This window comes from Peromyscus californicus, unplaced genomic scaffold, assembly GCF_007827085.1.
Source record: "Peromyscus californicus insignis strain IS unplaced genomic scaffold, ASM782708v3 Scaffold_11__1_contigs__length_118956290, whole genome shotgun sequence".
Classification (NCBI taxonomy): Eukaryota; Metazoa; Chordata; class Mammalia; order Rodentia; family Cricetidae; genus Peromyscus; species Peromyscus californicus.
In genome coordinates, this window is record NW_026294402.1 from 96,649,616 (window position 1) to 96,671,827 (window position 22,212).

Below are 22,212 nucleotides of genomic sequence, written 5' to 3' on the forward strand. Positions count from 1 at the left end.
TTATTTACCATCTAATACTTTCTGGAACTTATACCCTGCTTCCCCCAGTGGAGCTCTTCCTCCTTCCCTGCCGTCCCTGGGCTTCCACGGGGCCTAGTTCAACACCGAGCAGACACAGGCTGTATGTGAGCAACAAGCACTCTGAGGGAGGGTACAGAATCCAAACCCAGCCACCGAGGCCCAAGTAGAACAAAGGCCAGGGCTTCTGCTCGGGGATCCAGCAGCAGGTGTTTCCTCTTTCCTAGCAGAAAGATGGAAGACAATTCGAAAGGGCAGGAGCTGCTGCAGACACGTTGGGAGAAAGAGGAGCTGTAGCGCCAGACCAATACACAACACTGTGGGAGACGCAGCAAGAGAAAGAGTGGGGAGGAGATAGAAAAGAAAGAAAAAAGGGGACAGGTGTAGAGTGGGGTATCGAGGGAAGTCAGCTCACCCCAAAGATCTAGACTGGCCCAACCTATAACCTCATGCCACCTGGACCATGCAAGCCATGAGCCGGGCTGCTTCCTCAGAGACTAGCTTGGGCTTTTCTGTCGCTGGCCACCAAAAGTCCTGACTAAGGGAAAGTGCAGGTTGAGGGTAGCTACCAGTACCCAGCCAAAAGGCTACATGCTCTCAGACCAGCACACAGTCTGAGAAAGCACAGCAGGCCCCACCCTCGGCCCTCCTGCTCCTGGCAGGGTTCCAAAGTCAAATAGGGGAAGTTCCATTCACAAAACCCTTTCTCTCACCCGCAGTCAAATCTCACTTGAATCTACCCCTAACTCAGCTCAGGCGCTTCTGTCCTAATTAGCAGGATTGAGTCATCAAAGGAAGAGGAGAAAAAAACTCAGCCCTCCAGAGGGCTGATAATAGGCTAGTGCTTCCTAAGTAGGTGCCAAAGAAAACTTCTTTACCCACTCCCTGTCCTGTGTGATGCTGTTGCTCCACAGAGGGAGGGAGTCTAAAGAGCAGGCTCTGGTCTCCTGCATACGGGATCAGCCAAGTGGGAATGTGAGCAGGGATCTGATGTCATGGCCTGGGGCCTAGGCTGCTGCTCCACAGGCTTGTCACTCAACAGCCCACAAAAATCTGAATTGATTTTGTTTGGCCTCGGAAGAGACAGGCAGTTACTGGAGAGGCTTTCTCTCCTGGGTACACTTAACTCACTCCCAGGAGAGCCAGCTGGCAAGGGTACCTGGAGGACCTGAGGACAGAGACATAGCCAGGGCTGCTGAGGGGCCCAGACAGTCTACACCTGGACACCCAGAAAATCCCTACACCCGCCGGCAGCTTGTGCAGAGAGTTAATGGTCAGATATAGACTTTCAGATAGGATTCTTTCCCTCCTCAGCATCTGGCTCCAGATGTTTAGCACTTATCAGTTCAATAATCCTCCCAGCACACCACAGAACTGCCTAGAGAGGCCTGGGCAAAACACATTTAACTTCATCTGTCCATACATAGACACCTATACACCCAAGCACTTATATACACAGGCATATACATACACACATAAATATACATGTGTATTCAGATACACACACATACACTGATACATGTGTAGAAATGTAAAGGCATACAAATATACATACATACACACATAAATATGCACATATACACAGATATACACACATAGATATATACCCAGACACAAATATATACAAATATAAACATATGTATACACACATATACATATATACATATAAATTACATACCCCAAATAGGCACATATAGGTACACATATATACACATATATACAAACACACATATAAAATATGCATACAAGTGTGTATCTATATGTATATATGTATATGTATGTATACACACACACACACACACACACACACACACACACACACGCTGATTACATACAGAGAACACACAGGAGCCCCGTTCACTCAAACTGTGGGCTTGCCAGGCTTGATTATGGATTATTAAGCCTTGGTGAAGAATGGCTAGTATTAAAATAGTCAACTCCACATGCCACTGGCTGTGAAGGTGATTCCGAGAGGCAGTATAGATGCACATGGAGTCTGGAAGCCCACAAAGCAGTCTTTGAAGATGAGAACTTCATAGATATTCTTAGAGACTCACATCATAGACCCAGGAACTGACACTAAAGCGGTCATCCATGGCTCAGGTGCAATAGTAGGTGAGCTCTGCCCAAGGTCTTTGAGAGTAAAGGGAGTTTGGGTTTGGATTTCCAACAAGGAAACTGAATATGCCTGGCTCTCAGAGGGACCCAGACTTGCCTCTAACCCATTACAGTCAGAACTCGAAATGAAAGACACCTTCTGGGTGTCCATTCTCCTCCATCAGACTCATCTTAGAGGTAGTGCTATTTGCATTGCTAACTAGCTCTTTAATGACAGTTGGATACTGCAAGGCCTAGAACTAACTCTTTGTTGGGCTACAATGAACCTGCCCTGGGCATCTCTTAGTGTAGAACCCTGGGTTACAGATGCAAAGAGGTATCACTTACTCAGTTGACAGACATTCCTGGTGCCTGTGCCCTGCTAGGCTGGAACCAGGGACATGGAACTAGAGCAGACTCATCCTCTGGGCCTTGAAAATGTGAACACATTATTTTCCTTATGGCAGGCTGTGAGAGGCCAGTGTTGTGACCTCTGAGCCACAGTGGGAGGAGGACCCAGGAGGATCCCGGAGGGGATGGAGCAGAGCTGATACATGCAGGGCACAGGGTCGTGGAGGAAGATGAGAACGGAAAGGGCTGGGCAGCACCTACAAACAGGACTGCAGAGGAACGTGCATCCGTGAAGGCCACCATTTACAGTGTAGTGATTACCCCAGACTCTCTGAACTCACCACTGCCTGGAAATCCTACACTGTGCAGGGCTGACAGGACAAGGATGGACCCAGCCTAGGAAGGGGCTTCCTGGCGAACTACACTGGGATGTCCTCACATGGGAACTCAGCACCTCTCTGGCTCTGTCCATTTATGTGATTTTTACCCTTTGCCTCTGTTTACCAGGAAGCATGTGATTTTCATTAAACCAAGAGGCTTACATTAAAGGCGAGTGCTTAATTACCAAGTGGGAGTTTGAATTTTGGCATAAATATGTTCTAATTTTGACATGTAATTATTAGAGTCAGCTTTCTAACAACAGAGCTGAAAACGGCTTGTGGGCTATATACAGGTGCTTAGCCAAGCCCAAGGCTGTTCTTAAGTAGAACAGCAGAGGTACACAGATAGCCACATAAACCAAAGAGTCTCTCAGGCTCTCTCTGTGGAGCCCAACAAGCCAGCCATGTGCTGTGGACAGCATCCACCAAAATGCCAACTGCCTCCCTTCTTGGGGAGAACAAGTTTAAGGCAGAGCAAACCTAACTCAAAGTTCCCTCCAGGCTCACATAATGATACCACACAGTTGCCTTCTTCAGTTTGATTAACTAATGGCTTACTGACTATACAGAGATAATTCAAGGCCTGTGTCCGCTATATTTTCCACTGGGTCCTAAGTAGATATGAACTACCTACCATGTCTTTTTAGCTTCTCAAGTGACCTAAGCTCCTCTGGGTCTGAAGTTTATCTTCTGCTCCAGCCCTAAACTGGGACCTCTCATCACTTCTGAAGGCTGTGCCTTAAATCCTACCCCTGACATAAGGCTGCTGTGGGATTGTCTGTATGTCAAATGTGTTGCTCTGATTGGTCAATAAATAAAACACTGATTGGCCAGTAGCCAGGCAGGAAGTATAGGTGGGACTAACAGAGAGAAGAACTGAGAGAACAGGAAGGCGGAGGGAGACACTGCCAGCCGCCGCCATGACAAGCAGCACGTGAAGATGCCAGTAAGCCATGAGCCACGTGGCAAGGTATAGATTTATAGAAATGGATTAATTTAAGATGTAAGAACTAGATAGCTAGAAGCCTGAGCCATTAGGCCAAACAGTTTAAATAATATAAGCGTTTGTGTGTTTATTTTATAAGTGGGCTTGTCGGACTGCCGGGGCTTGGCGGACCCAGGCCAAGGACTGGCCTGAGCATCCCACTAGTTGGTCTAAGCCAGACAAACTCAGCAGGTTCTGGGAGCATCAGTTGACTACTTATCTGGTTGTAGGATCCCTATAAGAAATGTTGTGCTACGTTAGGAACCAGTGTGAAGGGCAGACTGTGAGCAGTCAGGCAGCTGTCATCTCTAAAGGGCATCACTTGACTTTGAATGTCTCCCTCAAGGAACAGCTTCCTTGGGAAAGATTGAAGGTTTAAGAAGACAGAAGTTATGTACAAGAAGAAAGGGAAAGAAAAACAAATCAAGGAGAATATCTACAAATCATATACGTTCCTTATAAAGACATGTAAGCTAGTCAACAATAATGAGATTGTGAAGGGAACAAGCTTAGAACATTCAGGCATCTCAGATTGATCATCTCATCAGCTTCCTGTGAAGTCCCAGGTAGAGTGGGCTGGTTTCCCCTGGTTGCCTACAGTATTTCTAGCAGTATTTGAACCTGTCCAGTTGGGTCCTTTGCTAGGTCCTAACTCGATGCTAACTTCATCCTGACCCAAGGCATGGTACTTACACTTGGTAATGCAACCTGCAAATGCAGGGGTTGGGGTGGGGGAGAGTGAGAGTCCTGGGGAGTACACACTGAGAGCACCATTGACCTACTACCTGAGGAGGCCTTAGGATAAGGTGAGGCCTTATTGTGCTAAAGATCCATTATGGAACACACATGTTACCAAACACAGAAACAAAGAAAGTCAAGGGCAGGTGAGGAAACCTAGGGCCACCCTGCTCTACCTGACTTCACTCCTTGAATGGGAAGAAGAGCCTACTCATCCCCCTGTACTCTCACTTTGTCATTAAGACCCAGAGCCAGCCAATCACTGTGCAGGACATGTGAGTATCTTCTCTATCCCCTTTATCTCACTGTGGTCCATCATTGCTGACTCCCCCTCCTTCACTCTTCTCAAAGGGCTCTGTGACTAGAGCATTTAAATCTGATTCTCCTGATGCACCCAAGGCAGCTGAAGGAGCCTCTTCCATGCCTTTCTTCCAGCAGTTCTCTACAGCCCTATCAGCAGGGTGACTCTTTTATTCTGTGGCCCAGATCTCTCCATCTCCTGGAAGATTAAAAACCCAAGGACCTTCTGACTGAGCTGTGCTCTAATCTGCCCCAACTCATCCTGACACTCTCCCCACACCTCCGTGTTCTACACACAGACTTGTGCCTCATGACTTTTCATGACTCACCATTTGACCAGCTGTCCCTCCTACCTGGAATGTCTTCCCCAACACTCCACGCCCTGCTTGTCAAACTCCCGCCCCCCCCCCCCCCCCCCCCCCCCCCGCAATCCAGCTGACATGAACCTTCTTTGGGAAGACTTCTTGCCCCCCTCTGGTTCCTCATTTCCAACTCTGTGTCATATGTGTCCATTGATCTCTCCAGTGTGACAATGAAGAGATGCACCCTAACTTACCCGTGAACATGGATGGCTTTCACAGGAGACCATGAGCATCACAAAGCTGTTCATCATATCTATAGCATCTGGCCAGGTACATGTACACTAACCAAATGAATTAAGAATGTGTCTCTAAGGCAAGCTCCAGGTACATGATAGCCTCAGCACTTCTGACCACCAGCCCCTTCCTCATGCTCTAGGCCTCTCTGCAGCCCTGTGGGAACTGCTGATCTCTGATGTGCAGTAAAGGCATTAGTGTTAAGGTCTCCATTCTGATACATCTATGGTCTGCATCGTCCAGGAGCTAGTTGTCTTGAAAGACTGGGTCATGAGATGCTCTACACCACACATAAAGGAGCAGCTCTGAGACCCTGTGGTGCTACTCTCTGGATAAGTAGTACACCCAACATCCCCTCTGTGTACTGCTCCCCACATGTATGCCTTTAGGAAAGCCCTGCACTTCCCAGCTACCCTATGGACTCAGGACCTCCCTGTAGGACTGAAGGATGCTGGTCTGATACTCACCCCAGAGGCAGGATTGGCTGTCCATCCCAGCTCTGCAGTGGCTGTCCTTGTGTCCATCAACGTTTCTGCAAATCAGAAAGAGAAGAGTGCATGAAGCTATGTGTGACAGTAGCTGGTGCCAGTGCTGGTGCTGTGGTGGTAGCCTTGGGTATCTTTGTACTCAGCCTCCTTTGTAACAACCAAGACACAGTGAGGGGACAGAGCTTGCTGAGACCCACTGCAGACCTCATGTTCTTCTCTCCAGAACTCCTCAGTTACCTGTGTGCCAGGACCCATCTTTGCACTCACATCTTAATCCCCTACATCCAGCATCTACCTACATCACATCACTACCCAAGGGCTTTCTCAGGGCCATACTGACCCAGTGCCCAAACTATATGCCTTCCTCTAGCCTTAATGGATCCTTTGTGTGTCCTCCTCTGTACCTAACTGCTTCTCCAGCCTCTCTTCTCTCCCCACAAATTCCCCTGCCTCCTCCCTGTTGATGCCCTGAGATGGCAATTCCCAGACACCAACTGCTCCCCGAAATCTCTTCCCACAAATCTCTTTGCCCCTGGACCAGACATATGCCCACTTTCTTCCCCAATAACCTGACAAGGGCTTAGAAAATTTGACAAGCAGCAAATCCAAAACAGGAATGTACTGTTTTAGCCTCAGCACAAGCACAGGTAAATATTTCTTTATCCCCTGTTGGTCTTCTTAACCTCTTGCTCATAACCCAGTCTATCCCTGTCCCTAGGCAATGGCTGATCCATAGTCATTATAAAGTAAAAGCCATTGTTTTTAATTTTCTAGAAGTTGAATTATATACTCTGTACAGCTTTTATCTGGCTGCTTTCAGGATCATAGTTTCAAGATGTACTCATATTTTGAGAATACTATAATTTTTCCTTTGTTATTATTTTTGTTGGTATTTGGGTGGGTGAAAACTTTTCTGAGCTAGGGTCTTGTGGTGTTGTCCAAGTTGGCCTTGAACTCACAATTCTCCACACTCCAGCTCTTGAGTGCTGGGAGAACAAGTGTGTATCACCACACTCAGCTTCATTGCTTTTTATTGCTAAATGGAATCTCATTTTATGAATGCACTTCAATTTGTTCATATATTTACTCTTTTCCAGATTGGAGCTATTGCATGAGAGTAGGAGTAATCTTTCCAAATCTTCATCAGCATTGCATACTGTGCCTTCTTTGTGGCTCAATAGTATTCTATCCCACATATGTGTGTGTGTGTGTGTGTGTGTGTGTGTGTGTGTGTGTGTGTGTATAACATCACATTTTTTTAACTCCATTCACCTATCAGTGGCTATGTTGGCTGATCCCACATTTTGCTATTGTGAATAATGCTGTAATAAAGACAAGCATGAGGTTTCTCTTTGACACAATGATTCCATTCCTTTTTGGATATATATTCAGACATGGACATGGGGTTTTTGAACAATATGGTGGCCATAGTTTAGTTTTTTGAGACCCATCCCCTTCTATTTTCCATAGTGACCTTGCTCAACTACATTCTCACTAGTGGGAATGAATAAGTTCGCCTTTCTCTCCTCCCTCGAAAAAAATTTTCCTGTATATGTTTATGCTGAGCACATGTGTGTATGAGTCTTCACATGTGCTTGAGTGCACATGTGTGCATGTGTGCGTGTGTGTGTGTGTGTGTGTGTGTGTGTGTGTGTGTGTGTGTGTGTGTAGGCCAAAGTTTGACATCAGGAATCTCCCTTGTTCTCTCGCCACTCTGAGAAGTGGGAATCTAGTTTCATTCTCCTGCATGTGTATATCTAACTTTGACAAATCCATTTATTGAAGAGACTGTCCTTTCTCCAATATATGCTCTTGAAGCCTTTGTCAATGACTAGCTGTCTTAGACTATGCTGTTTTGATTACTGTAGCTTTGTCACATGTTTTGAATCATGCATTATGATGTCTCCCACTTCATTCTTTTTGCATAACACTGCTTTAGGTATCCTGAATCTTGTCTATATCCATATGAATTTTGTGATCGTCTTTTCTAGCTCTGAAGAGGACGACATTGGTATTTTGATGGATTGAGTTTGTGAACTACTTTGAGTAGAACAGACATTCTGACAATGGTATTATATGCTCCCAATCTCTGAGCAGAAGTTTTCTTTCTGTTTTATATGATTCTATGATTTCTATAATATTCTTGGAAGGAGCAGTCTGGTGAGGCTGTGAATTCTATCAGTTTTTCTTGTCTGGAGACAACTTTTTTCTTTCTTTCACTTCCAAAGGTAGACATCGCTGGGTATAATATTCTTGGTTGGTAGATTTGTTTCTTTCTAAACTTTGAATGTACCATATCATTCCCTCTTAGCCTATAAAGTTTCTGCAAAGAAAACTCTGCTGTTAGTCTGCCCAGAGCAGGGGGTCTCTTAAAAAAATGATCTGGCAGTTCTCACTGTGTTTAGAATTTTCTGTCTTGTAATTTTCATAGTTTGCATCTAAGCATCATGGAGAAGACCTTTGTAGGTCAAGTCTTTTTGAGATCTTTGGGGCTGCCTGGGCCTGGATGTCTGTATCTCTCCCAAGGTTAGGGACATTTGCTACTATTATTGAACACTTTTTCTGTGTCTTTCCCCATCCCTTCACTTTCTTGAACACTGATAATTTGAAAATAATTTGTTCAATGGTGCTCCAAAAGTCCTAACCCTCAAGACACCCCTTCCCCCGCTTTTTATGACCTGGGATGTTTCAAAAGATTCAGCTTACAGTTCAGTAATCCTTTCTTCTTTCTGATGGAGTCTGTCAGTGAGGCTCTTAACTCTGTTTTATGTTTGATTTCCTGAGTTCTTCAGTCCAGCCTTTGCTTCTTTCCCACGGTCTCCATCCCTTTACTATATTCCTCATTCATGCTGTGAGTTGTTCTCTTAAAATCTCACTGACTCATCTGTTTGTATTCTCTTGATTCTCACTGAGTGTCCCTGGAATCATTATTTTGAATTGCATGTCAGGCATCTCATCATTTTCCTTTTCTTCGGGGTCTCTTGCTAGAGAGTAGTGTACTCCTTTGGAGGCATTGTATCTCTGTGCTTCTTCATATTTACTGTGTCTCCACATCGATGTTTGCACATCCCAAAGATTATGTGTCTCCTCCAATTGAAGGGCAGCCTTCATATGAACATCTTTCAGCTGAAGATGTTTCTTAGTGTAGTTGTCTGGTAGACTGAGTTGGATTTAGTGCCAGGTTAGTGCCACAGTACAGTCTCTATATAGATTCTTTGGCTAGAATCAATAGCTTTTAAGATGGTGCATGTGACAGCAGGGCCCATCTGATTTCAGATTGTGTGGGAGCAGGGACATTCTAGCAGCCAAGTGGGTGTAGTGACTGGTGCATAGAGCAGTGGTGGTAGGGTACCTATTACATAGACTCTTGTGACAAAAATAGCAAGGCCAGAGATACAGAATTTAGTAGCTAATGTCTTAAGATGAGCACCTCTGTCACTGATGGTCCCCTATAATGGCAGTGGTAGCACTGGGAACACGGAAGAGTATGGAGGATGTGTCCCTAAACCTCACTGTGGTGAGCATTGCTGGCAGCAGAGATCTAATAAGAGGCATGTCCTTGTGCCACTCAGTGGTGCACTCTGAAGGCACTAAAGGATGGGGGACCATAGGAGGAAGTAGTGATGTATGCTGGCAGCGGCAGTGAATGGCAGGGAGGCATGGGTGGGAGAGGCCCAGGTCCCAGAAAGCAAGCACTTTGTTTCTTTGGGTCTTGGGGGTTGCACCACATGCTGTGCTGAACCACCTGTCCCTGTTGTACAAGGCACTACACGGGTTTGTATACTGGAGTCACAGTTGTACTGGTAGATCTAGTTGAGTTCATGAAGCTTTCATGCATTGTGCAAGTTGGGGAGAATGTTTGCAGGGCACCCAGATTGGGCACAGGCAGAAGTTTATGTTCCCATTGGGGAGAGGCATATGAATCTCTGCAGTAGCTCTATCCTCAAAAGGACACTACTTGCATCATTCTAGTACTCAAAGGAAGAGGAGGAAGGAGACCATGTAGGTTCTCTCTCTCTGAAAAATGCTATGGTGCAAACTCCAGTCAGCAACCTCAACTTAGCCCTGGCCTGTCATGACTATGGAATTCTCTGACAGCTAGACTGCAGTTGTCCCTGGAAATTGGGCTCTTCCAGGACTGTTCTATTGACCATTTCCCCAAAAAAATGGTCATCTCCCCAACCAGGGGCTCAGGGTCCTGGTTCCTGCTGTTCTTTGCCCCTCTCTGGGCAGCTATCCCAGGTCTCCCTGTCTCACAGGGCTTCCATTACTCCCTCAGCAGTCCCCTCAGCATCCACTTCACTGTGTTGGTTCCTGGTTGGGGAGGCAAGCACCTCCCACCTCTATCCAGCCTTCCTGGGGTCTCCTCAGAGGTCTTTGTATCTTCTGGACCCTGGTCTTTTTTCAGATACACACTTTGTAAATATTTACTCTCATTCAGGTGCTTGCCTTTCATTTTCTTAGCAGTGTCTTTTCAAAAGCCCAAGTTTTTACTTTTGACAAAGCCCAATTCATCAAGTGATGGGTGATGTCATTCTGTATGCTGTGAATATGTGTTGCTCTGATTGGTTGATAAATAAAGCTGTTTGGCCAATGGTGAAGCAAAATAAGGTTAGGCAGGACATTCTAACTAGAGAGAGAGAAAGGAGAAAGACAATAGAGGAGACACTGTCAGCCGCCGCCAGGAGAAGCAAGATGTAAAGATACCAGTAAGTCACGAGCCATGTGGCAAGGTATAGATTTATAGATGGGTTAATTTAAGATGTAAGAGCTAGCTAGCAAGAAGCCTGAGCCATTAGGTGATACAGTTCATAATTAATATAAGCTTCTGTGTGTTCACTGGATCTGAGTGGCTGTAGGACCATGAGGCTGTGGGAGCTGGGCAGGACCAGGAAAACTTACAACTACAATCAAGCTTTTCTTTCATAGTCTACTACCGTATCTGAGAATTCTTTGCCCAGCCCAAAGGTAGCAAGTTTTTTTTTTCACCTAGTACTTTATGATTCATTTTGAGTTAAAAATTTTGGATATATCATAGAAGGTATAAGTCAGTATGGTCTTTTAGATGGTCATCAAATTGTTCCAGAGGTGCAATTTTTCCCTATGACATGAGGCCTTGCTTTGTTGCTCAGGCTGACCTAGAACTCCTGAGCTCAAGTGATCCTCATGCCTCAGCCTCCTGAGTAGCTGAGATGACAGCTGTGTGGTCCAGCACCCCACCAGAGTGACATCTTTGACAATCCACACACTCTGGTGGAGGTGTCTTACTCATTTAAACTCTCAACAGAGTAGTACAGCCCATCCCAGCTGCAGAAATGCAGAAAACACAGAGGTGGGTTATGGTGGTATTTTATTTGTACTGAAATGTGATTTTAATTGTATGTTAATAAATAAAGTTGCCCAGGGGTCAGAGCTATTAGAGCCATAGCAAAAGCTGGGTGGTAGTGGTGCACGCCTTTAATCCCAGAACTTGGTAGGCAGAGCTAGGTAGATCTCTGTGTGTTCAAGGATACAGCGAACAGACAGTGACTAGGCAGTCATGTGGTTGTTTTACAACCAATGAGAAGGCAGAACAGAAAGTCTATATAAAGACAAACACACAGGAAGTAGGTCTCTTTCGGAGATGTCTCTTGGCTTAAGAGGCTAGCTGCAGCAGGCAGGTAAGGCTCTTAGCTCTCATCTCTTGGCTTTCTTCTTTGCATTGGTTCTGTGTTTCTTATTTAATAAGATGGTTGGTTACATCTACAGTGGGTAGGTATAGATGAGCCTTTTTTCCCTCTGGTCTCCCACCACCTCCCCTACACCAGGTGAACAGCCATTCCATACTCACTTCTTCAGGAAAGAGATATGAAAGTGGAAAGCAGAGTTAAAATCTTTGGATTTGAAGGAAACAAGCCTCAAGGCAGAAAGTAAAGGTTTAAAGAGAAACTGGAGGTGAAGTGTGGGAATGAAATGAAGAGAGACAATGATGACTGGTATCATCACCAGAATGCTTCGATGGGTAAAGGACTTGCTACGCAAGCATGGTGAACTGAGTTCAGATTCTTAGCAGCCATATAAAAGGAGAGCACACATCTATAATCTCAGCACTGGGGAGGCATCAACTGGAGGATCCTGATGATTGGTTGGCCAGCCTGTCTAGCCAAAATGGTGAACTCCTGGTTCAGTAGGAGACCCTGTCTCAATAAAGTGGATAGCAATCAAAGACACCCAACATGGCAACATGGACCTCTGGCCTTAACACATGGGTGCATGTTTAACTACACACACACACACACACACACACACACACACACACACACACACATACACCACACACATCTCATACACCACACACATCTCATACACACACATGCACACATACCATATATGCCACACACGTATCACACACACACACACATCACACACACACATACCACACAGACAAACCACATACAACACACACACACACCACACACACACATACACATACATACCACATATACCACACAAACATCACACACACACACACACACACACACACACACCACAAACCACATACACTACACAGACACACCACATATACCACACACACATTTCTCTCTCTCTTACATACACACACATACCACACACAGACAAACCACATACAATACACACACACACCACACAGACAAACCACATACACCACACACACACAGAGGCACATGCACTCAACAAAGAAAAGAAGTCCTTGATGTATTCATTGGTCAGTGCTACTCCTGAAGGTTGTCTACCCCAGAGCCCAAGATGGAAGTCAGTTCCAGAAACGGGCCTGGACATCCACCGTCCCAGCAGGTGAAAACACAGCCCAGTGGCCTCACCAGCTAATGGCCACTAGAGGAGCTTCAAGGAGCCTGAGGGCCTGAGCAAGTCTAATTAATGAGGAACCACAAAGAAAGATCTGCATGGACCTCGAACAAGGGCCCAGCAGTCACCAGGAGCCTGTGTGGAATGCACGGCCCATGGATATCTGTAGGGCCAGGACCAACAGGACCACAGAAAGCCTCCCCTGCCACATGAGAACATGTACCATTGCCTGCAGCTAGCATCTCTGCCCTAGTGGAGTGATAGCGCACATTTGGAAGCTGCCTGGAAGAAGGAAAAGCTGCACTTTCTTGCCCTCTTTGGGCTTGGGTTAGAGTTGAGCCCAGAGCTATCACATGAAAAACACTAGAGCTGGCATCGTGAGTCTGTTTTCCCCTCCAACTGCCGACAGCAGTTGCGAAGAGCAAGCTTCCCTTCTCTCCTCATCTCCACTTCACAGCACTAATAATGATCATAATGACATACCACATTTACATAATACACTTCTCAGAAGGTACTCCAGGAGCCCCTGTAGAAGCTCATCTCAGTGATCATTAAAATATCTCTGCCAGGTGGGTCTGAAGCAGGAACAAAAGCACTCATATGACAGAACAGAAAACCAAGGCACAGAGAGGGACGCTGCTTTCTGAAAGGTCACACAGCTTCCCATCCTGGCACAGAAGGCCTCAGATCCCAGCTCAAGTCCCACCAGGCAGATCTGGAAGTTTCCTGCAGCTCTGGGATTGAGGAAGCAATGGGGGCACTTTCTGATTGGGCCATGAAGCCACAAAAGCTCTGGAATTCAACTCAGCACCAACCACAGAACCTCACGGAAGGGGCACTGAGTTGGTTGGAAGTGACAGTGGCAGAGGAAATGGAGTCCAGAATCAAAACTCAGAATGGGATTTCGTTTCCAAACCTTCCAAGGACTCCTTTGTTCTGTTAATTCCATAAATACAATCTCAGTCCCCATAACAGTCACAGGCACCTGCTTTAGAATGTAACTGAATCTGCTCATGAATAGTATTTTTCATGCAGTCTATTGGACAGAAGCTGTGGCAAGAGAAATCCATCTCCTTACATCCCAACCAGCATGGAGACAGAGGACCACAGACACGTGAGCCATCCACTCCACGTGATTAAGGTTAGTTGCTCTTCTGGCATGGGGCACTCCTGATTACAGCTTTCCACTCTGGTGGGGGCTGAATAAAAGTGATCTAGGGAGGTTTACCTCTCTCTGGAGAGGAAGCGACCACTCATTTGCATTTATAAAGCATATTGAGATTCTGGCAGAAAGTTATGGGGGAAGCACAATTCAATATTTACCGTCACTTCTGCTCTCAAACAGTGGCACGGGGACCAGACCAGCTGGAAGGGCATGTGTTGCTGTCAGATCCAAAGATGCCTGCAGGGGACAGGGCTCTGGGACTCATGCCCATCACCTCATAGGCTCTGCCCCTCTGGGAGCTCATGTATAGTATAGAAAAAAAGACTGGGTTTGGGAAGACAGATCCAGGACCCAGCGCTCAACACCTCCATCTCTCCCCTCTTCATCTGAAGAATGTGGTCTCATAGGGAAGATACTGGAGGAGGGGGAGGCAAAGCATGTGTTATCATTGCTGTAGTAACTCCGTCATTCCCAGCTCATGGTCCTGGTCTATGGGGAGAATCCAACGCACTGGTACCTACAGGATGCCCATAAGGTATCTCCAGAAAGGTAATGATACATTTCCAACCCATCACCTCTCCATGTCCTTGCATGGTCGGAAGAGGAGTTGATGATGTACATTGAAGATACGTTGAGGATACCGCGATGGGTGAGAACAGATGTGTGCCCTGGATGAGCTCATGGACAGGAAATAGAGCTACACCTGGCCTCCTGGTCTCCTGCGCCCACGAGAGGGTGACTAGAGAACTCAAGGCAATGTGCAAGGGTTTTCTGCACAGGGGTATCAGTGTGCCTGCCTCAGTGGGTCCTGCTGATCTCCTTGCCTAGGTGAAGTCAGCTTTCAAGAAGGAAAAATAAAGTAACTGTATACTGTCCTGCCCACCCTTTGGACAGGGACTGGGGGAGTGGCTTTCAGATCAACACTGGGAGGAGCAAAAGCAGGTTGAAGGGAATTGAGTGACAGTCCAAAGCAGGGACAGAAGCGGGCTCTGGCAGGAGCTAGGCTGACTGATGAAAGGAAGATGCAAAGAGGAGCCTGGCAAAATGAACTCTTTAACCCAGGGGACATTTTTCTTTAGAGACTTCAGCACAAGAACCTCATGACCCACCCAGCAACCTGTGGGGCCACACCTGGGGGCCTGGGGTGTAAGTCCTGGTCTACGCTTCCTCTAAGGGAAAGGAGGCAGCTGCTGCCGGGCTTTGATGGCAGTTTCTCTTTCTGTCTCCATTGGCATCTGTGGATGTATTGATATTTGAGGGAGAATTAGATACCTGTCGTGATAAAAGAGAAATAAATAAGCTCTCTTTGTTCGGTTCAGCCATTCTTTTTTTGGAGAGACATAGATTAGACATTCAGTTGATTTACAATGTCCTCCACGGTGGTAACAATATACACAGGCCCAGAAGAATGGAGGAACAGGGCTTCTGGTCATTTCTGAGGCAATGCCTGATGGGTACTTGACAAGACAAGCCCACCAAACATGGACCAGTGCCGCCATGCGGTCCTTTCTCGATAGCCCACAAGACTCTGGAACTGGGAGCCACAGCCCGGTGTGCTTCACAAACCAGGCTCCTGTCCCCTGGACACAAGAAGCTGAGAGTCTTGCCCCATGGCAGACATGGCTTAAGCAGCCCCAACTTCTTCCTTCGCAAGGAATCATGGGAGGGGACTGTGCAGTGGTGACAAAAAGGTGTTCGAGTAAACTTGTACAAAAGTTTTTGAGGAATATGTGGGGGTGGGGCACAGTGCAGACTCCAGAAATAAAATGAGAGCAGACAGACAAGGCAGCCCTCAGGGAGCTTGCAGCCAACCAGGAAATGGAAACTAACGCAATACTCATGCAAGTAAATCTGCAGTTCTATCCTCGGTGAGTGACAGGGAGGTGGCACGCAGGGACACTAATGAACAATGAATTTTACAAGAGTAGGGTGTTGAAGGATATTTGATCAACACTCTATCCTTGCTTGCCTGACTAAGACATCTTCTGATTGGTTTAATAAAGAGCCGAACTGCCAACAGCTAGGCAGGAAAGGATAGGCTGGACTTCCGGGCAGAGATAGGAACTCTGGGAAGAATCTGAGAGGCAGAGATTCCCCAGCCAGACATGGAGGAAGTAGATGCATGGTAATGAGCAGAGGTAACAAAGCACGTGTCAGAACATAGATTAATATAAATGGGTTATTTTAAGTTATAACAGCTAGTTGGGAACACGTCTAAGCTAAGTCCAAGCTTTCATAATTAATAAAAAGTCTCAGCATCATTATTTGGGAGCTGGTGGTCCAAAGAAAGTCTGACTACAGTGGGGTCATGGGTAAGCACATCTAAGCCCTGACAGGCAGCTGACACTTATTCCCTCCCTTTCCCAGTTCTTGGCTCTTGAAAGCACATGGACAGATTACTACTACTATTACTACTACACCCCAAGACCTCCAAACCCCCACACACCACAAACACATGAATGCACATGCACACATGCATACACGTACAGCCCTAAGACCTAGCCCATATTGGCAGGTATAAGGTGACTCTCCCCAACCCCAGCTGCAACTCCAGTGTGTGCTAGGGGCCATAAGTGAGCACAGCTAAGCTTTCTGCCTTTCCCAGGGACCCCCATGCTACCCCAGACCCAACCCTGCACACTGGGCAAGCCAGCCTCAGCCCTGCACATTGGGCAATCCACACCTGTTACAGCTCCTGAATGACACCTGCCTAGCCCTTCAGATGTTCTGTGGCCCTCTGGAGCCACAGCTCTTACAACAAGGGTCTCAGCACCAAAGGTGACCAAGTCCAATTTCCTAGCATGTCCAAGCCTCCTGTAGCAGTACAGACTGGCCACCTAGGATTTGGTCCCTGTCCCTCTCAATTGGCTCAAAATGAACCCAGGAAGAGGCTTTGCCAGCTCTGAGTTTGGGGATAGGGTTGGTTGACTGTCAACTGCTAAGTGTACCAGCCAAGCACTTAATAAGGGCTCATGTTCTGGCAAATCTGGAGCATGGGCCCAGTAAAGCTGCAGAAGGCTAAAGTGAGAACGTACTCCAAGTAGGTTTCCATACCCCACTTCCACCCATGGGCCCACCCCACCTAAATCTCTCTACATTCATTCTTTCTCCTCCTCTTTCTCCACACTAACTTCCCTCCAAATTTTCCTGCCACCTTCCCCTAGCACCTGTGTTTTTGTATGTGTGTAATACAGATGTACATGTTTGTGTATGGGGGTGTACACTCACATGTGTATACAGGTGCATATAGAGGTCAGAGGCTGACGTTTTATTCTTTGAGACAGGGTCTCTCAATGACTTGGCTAGGCTGTCTGGCCATCAAGCTTCAGAGATCCACTTGTCTCTGCTTCCCGGTAATAATCACAAATGTATGCCACTACATTGTCTAGATTTTTTTATGTGGGTGCCAGAGATCTTAACTCAGGTTCTTGTGCTTCTACAGCAAGCACTTTACCAACTGAGCTATTTCCCCAGCCACTGACATTTGGTTTTGATTTCCTTCTTTTCCTTAGTTTCCTATCAAAACATTTGCCAACTTCCATTGCTTCTTCCTTCAAGGCACCCATTTCCTATTGCCTGCACCCTGGGTCCAGACCCCATCCTGCACACTGGGACCCACCTCCCTAGTGATGTCTCACCAGAAGCCCCATCTGAACTGCCCTCTATGCCGCTGACATCCTCATCATCTGCTGCCAGTGCAACTCATTCAGCTTTGGAGGAGGCTGTATAACCACACCAAGGAAAGCTTTATCCAACATCAGGCCCTCTGACCACAGAATGACCTCACTCCATCACTCTCAAGAGTTCGTCCAGAGGAAACAATTGCCGAAGAACGGCGGAAGGAAGGCCCTGTTTCATGACGACGTTCATCACAGCACTGTCTACAGTTGAGGTTCTGACAGTAGCCCGTCCTCACACACATACCAGCAGTGTTGTGGAAGGGCGTGAATAAGAATATGAGCCCCCAGACATACATCAGGGAACAGTTGGGTGTGCCCCAAAGATGCCATTCAAGTGATGCTTCAACTGGGAGACCTACTTATGCAGGGACAGAGTAGCAAGAGGCAAGTTCTGCTGGGATAGACATGCCTCTTTACAGTTAAGAGTTCTATGTCATTACATCGTCTTACAATACCGAAGTTCAGAGACACAACTTTAACATTATCTTCTAGAAATGCCTCTTGCAGCACACCTTCCCTCCCTACTTTGTGACTCTCTACTGACTGGGGGATTGTTACTAATGTCTGCCCTTCCAAGACCGCTCTGACCCAGAGATACCTCCTCCAAAATATCCCTCAAAGTAAACCTCTCCCACTCCCTGGTTCTTGTGCTGTTCCTCCTTCCTGGAATGGCCTCTTCATTCTCTCCATCTGCTGAAATAGGAGGTCATAAAGCCTGCCCTAGCTCTACTCATGGAGGTCCACCTTGTTCTGAGTAACTCTCACTTCCTCAGTGTCTGGTTTGAGTTATTGCGTTTGAGCACCAAGAGAGGTTAGAGCTGTGGCTTTGGCTCTGAGTTTCACTGCACGCCTGCTCTCGCTACCATAACCATCAATAAACCCTAAAGACACATGTTCAATTCCCAGCAGTGAGTAAACCACAGCCCAGCTGTGCTGTGGAATAATCCTTTTGTACACTGTGAGTATGTATTACTCTCATTGGCTAATAAAGAACTGACTGGCCCATAGCTGGACAAGAAGAGATTGGGTGGGAAAGCCAAACTGAGAATGCTGGGAAGGAGAAGGGTGGAGTCTGGAGTCACCAGCAGACTCAAGGAGAAGCAAGATGGGCATGCTGTATTGAGAAAAGGTACCAAGCCACATGGCAAAACATAGATAAGAAATGTGGGTTAATTTAAATGTAAGAGTTAGCCAGTAATAAGCCTGAGCTATTGACTGAGCATTTGTAATTAATATTAAGCCTGTGTGGTTACTTGAAAGCAGCTTGCAGACAGAAACTTCCACCTACTCAGCTAGGTTTCAAAGGCCTTGTCCCTTAACAGCGAGCCTCCTCTCCTGCATCTCCCTCAGCCAATAGCATTGGCCCTGAAAGAAGCTCTGTATCAAGTACACTCATTTGACTAACACCTATTTACTAGCTTTGCCAAGTGTAAATCTTAGGCAAATGGAAGCTATTATTATGCATGTCTCCATTGATTGACGGGTGGTAATGGCCAGCAAGGAAGAGAAACAAGCTTGAGTAAACTGAATGAGCCAATCCAACCCATCTGTTGAATGACTGACTGATTGAATGAGTCTGAACAGGCATTCAAATTGGAAATACAAACTGTGAAATTTGCTCTTTTAAAGGACATACAGATCTGCACAGTCCTCCCTGCCACGCCTTTCTCCTTCTGCCTCTTTTATGTTTCAGGGTACAATTAATTATGGTAAATAAAAGGAGCCACAGCTTACATGGGTCACAGCACAGTGCCTCAAGGGGGTGGGATAGGCTCCAGATCTAGTACTGGTTCACACATGGGGCCTACCTTAAGAATGAGCAGGAAGCTAGATGTGGTTCCGATGCCCCTCCCGCCAAAAGCCCTTCTGAGCCAGGTTCTTAGAGAAACAGGCTCAGCTCGTGCCTGGGAACAAGATTGGGGTGGGGTACCAGGAAGTCCTGAAATGCCTTGGAAGGGCTCTGTTCTCTGACCAGCCCAGCCTTGAACTTGCTGTGTGACTTACAAGGATCCACTTCTTTTCTGGCTCAGAGGGTCTCTACGGCTCCTAGTTCTGATATATAAGAAACATAGCAAGCAATTAAAGGGAACCCCTGTCCTAGGGTGACCTCTGCATCCTCATCCCCATGCATGACTGGACCCCATGGTAGTGTGGGAATATGTAGACTTGTACTCTGCAGGAGCTCCACTAATAAGATATGGAGCTGACTAGAAGAGGTTTGCTAGAAAGGTTCCACCAAGGCACCACTACCCAATTGACTTAAAAACAACAGAAAGGTATTGTCTCCCTGTTCCTGAGGTCAGAATTCTTGAAGCAAGCTATCAGGAGGGCCATACTCCCTCTAAAATCTGTAGGGCAGAGGTATCCCTTGCTTTCTCTGGTAGTTGCCCAGTTAGTGGTGTTTTGTCTACCTTCAGCCTAGACATCTCTCCTTTCATTATCTACAGACATTTTATAAGTACACACCAGTCATGCTATAGAAGAATCTACCCAACTCTGGTATGAATCAATCTTAACTAATCCTGCAATAAACCTGTTCCCATCTGAGGTCACACTGCCGGGTATGGGAGGTTAGGACTTGGGCGTCTTTTTTTTCCCAGGGAACACAAACCAACTCATAAGAAGAAAGGGAAGACACTTGGAAACATGGTTGTGAGATGTCTCCCATCCAATAGCTGGGCTTCATGCAGATATAAATAAGACCAGATATCTTCAAAGTCCCCCATACTAGCAATCAAAGGATAGAGGCTCTCCATTTGGTCCTTCAGACCCTCTCAAATTGCTCTATCCTGGGAAGAACTTTGCAGGCTGCATCAGCAGGGTACTCTCTCACCAGCAGAAGCATGAGGGATGTGGGGATTGACAGCCCACATGAACATTTCCAGCTCTTCTTCCTTAACTGTAGAGGGTGGTGACCCTCTCCAACAGCTGTGGTCTGGTGGCATGGCTCCTTTCAAGTCTACAGATGGTGAAAGCCAGGGCTGTTGCTAACTTCCAAGGGCCACACCATCTTTGTTGTCTTCAACTCTAAGAAAACTCTTAAAAAAATTTGTTGTGGGACTACGTGGGGAAGAGATGAACAAGAAATAAATAGAAAAGAGAGATATATTTACCCCGATAGATCATAAACAATGATAAACCAAAGCAGTGATACTTTCAGCCACCTCACTGAAAAGCCGACCCCAACATGGGTGACAACTCAGGAAATCTGCATCCGTGGAGCTCCCTGCACAGCTTACAGGGAGCTCACATGGATTGAGTCTCTTCTCCCTACCAGTTGTTTCTGTTTCTATAACCCTGGGGAGCAGCTTGTCCATCTTGCGATTTTGTCAAGTTCCTGAGTCAGGTAAGCTGCATGACCACGGCTGTACCACCACTCCCAACGAGGAGGAAACACCTGTAGAGCATCATCATTAATCTCCTCTCAGTCGCCTCTTTAAACTGTACCATTTATTCCTTCCAAGTCCCTGATGACACTTGGAGTTAGGCAGCACCCCCATCTTGGGTCCCCTCTCCATCTAGCCCTATAGTTGTCTATACAAGAGGACAGCCACCATGACAACATGTTGACCATACTGGACGTGAAGTAGACAGACCTGAGTATGAGCCTTAGCTCTAACGCTGTCTACTTGTATGACCTCAAACAAGTTGCTTAGACCCTTAAAATTAATGTTCAGTCACCCTCTCAATGAGGACAACAACATCTGCTTTGCCAGGTAATTGAGGGGAGTCAGTGAAATATTCACCAACCACTTACTGTAGCTTCTGGGAAGTTTTATATGATCTGGAAAGAGCAGCTATGTTAGAGTGCATGACTGATAACGAGGAGCAGAGTCTCCTCATGGCCCAAGCTCTTTAGCTTTACCAGGGGAGACCTGGCCAGCTTCTAGCTATCTAATGCCAATGCTCATTGTGAAGGGTGGGCACTGCCTCTACCCAGCCCTGCCTCTAAACCAACCTCAGTAGCCACAGCTGACTGAGAAACCACACTCAGCCCTTCAGTCACACTTTTAAGTCCTCAGCACTCTTCAACTCAGACGTGGATATTGTAGCCTTCACCACGCCCATACATTGCATATGGCAGGGATCTGGGATGAGGTTGCAGTCACAGCAACAACCTTTCCTGATGGCCACTCTCAAAAGCAAGATGGAACCCGTGAGGCCTCACCTGGGTCTGAAGCAGTGGGAAGTCTACCAAGAGGGAACCCAAAGGGTCATAGAGTCTATACTCCAACCTATGACATGCAGTGAGGCTTAAGAATGGCACTGGGTCTTTTGGGCTCCAGACACTGGCTATGATCTAGAAGAATGACCATACTACCATTGCAGCAGCCCCGACACTGCCCTGCTCTGCACCCTGCCTCTTCCTCCTCCTTGAAGTGTGCTCCGAGAGCAATAGCTGTCTGTGGTCTCCCATAGCCAGACCTAAGAGACCACAGTTGTTTTCCAGGGCTGGTGGAAGAGGCTTACTGATCTAGCTGGAAATGAACATCCATGCAGGAGCCATGGACTGTGCAAAGTGGCATATATGTTTAATGGGTGCAGAAGGTAATGGATCTCCACACTACGCAGGACCCACAGCCTGTCTC

The 22,212-nt window shown here is 46.7% G+C and overlaps 1 protein-coding gene across 2 annotated transcripts in view; it reads right to left on the bottom strand.

Annotated features, from left to right (window-relative positions):
• Positions 1–22,212, bottom strand: part of Ephb1 (EPH receptor B1) — a 448,378-nt gene that overhangs the window by 305,466 nt on the left and 120,700 nt on the right. For both annotated transcript variants that reach the window (XM_052718325.1, XM_052718319.1), the window contains exon 2: positions 5,933–5,997. In XM_052718325.1, the coding sequence (XP_052574285.1) occupies positions 5,933–5,997 (65 nt within the window). The remainder of the gene's footprint in view (positions 1–5,932; positions 5,998–22,212) is intronic.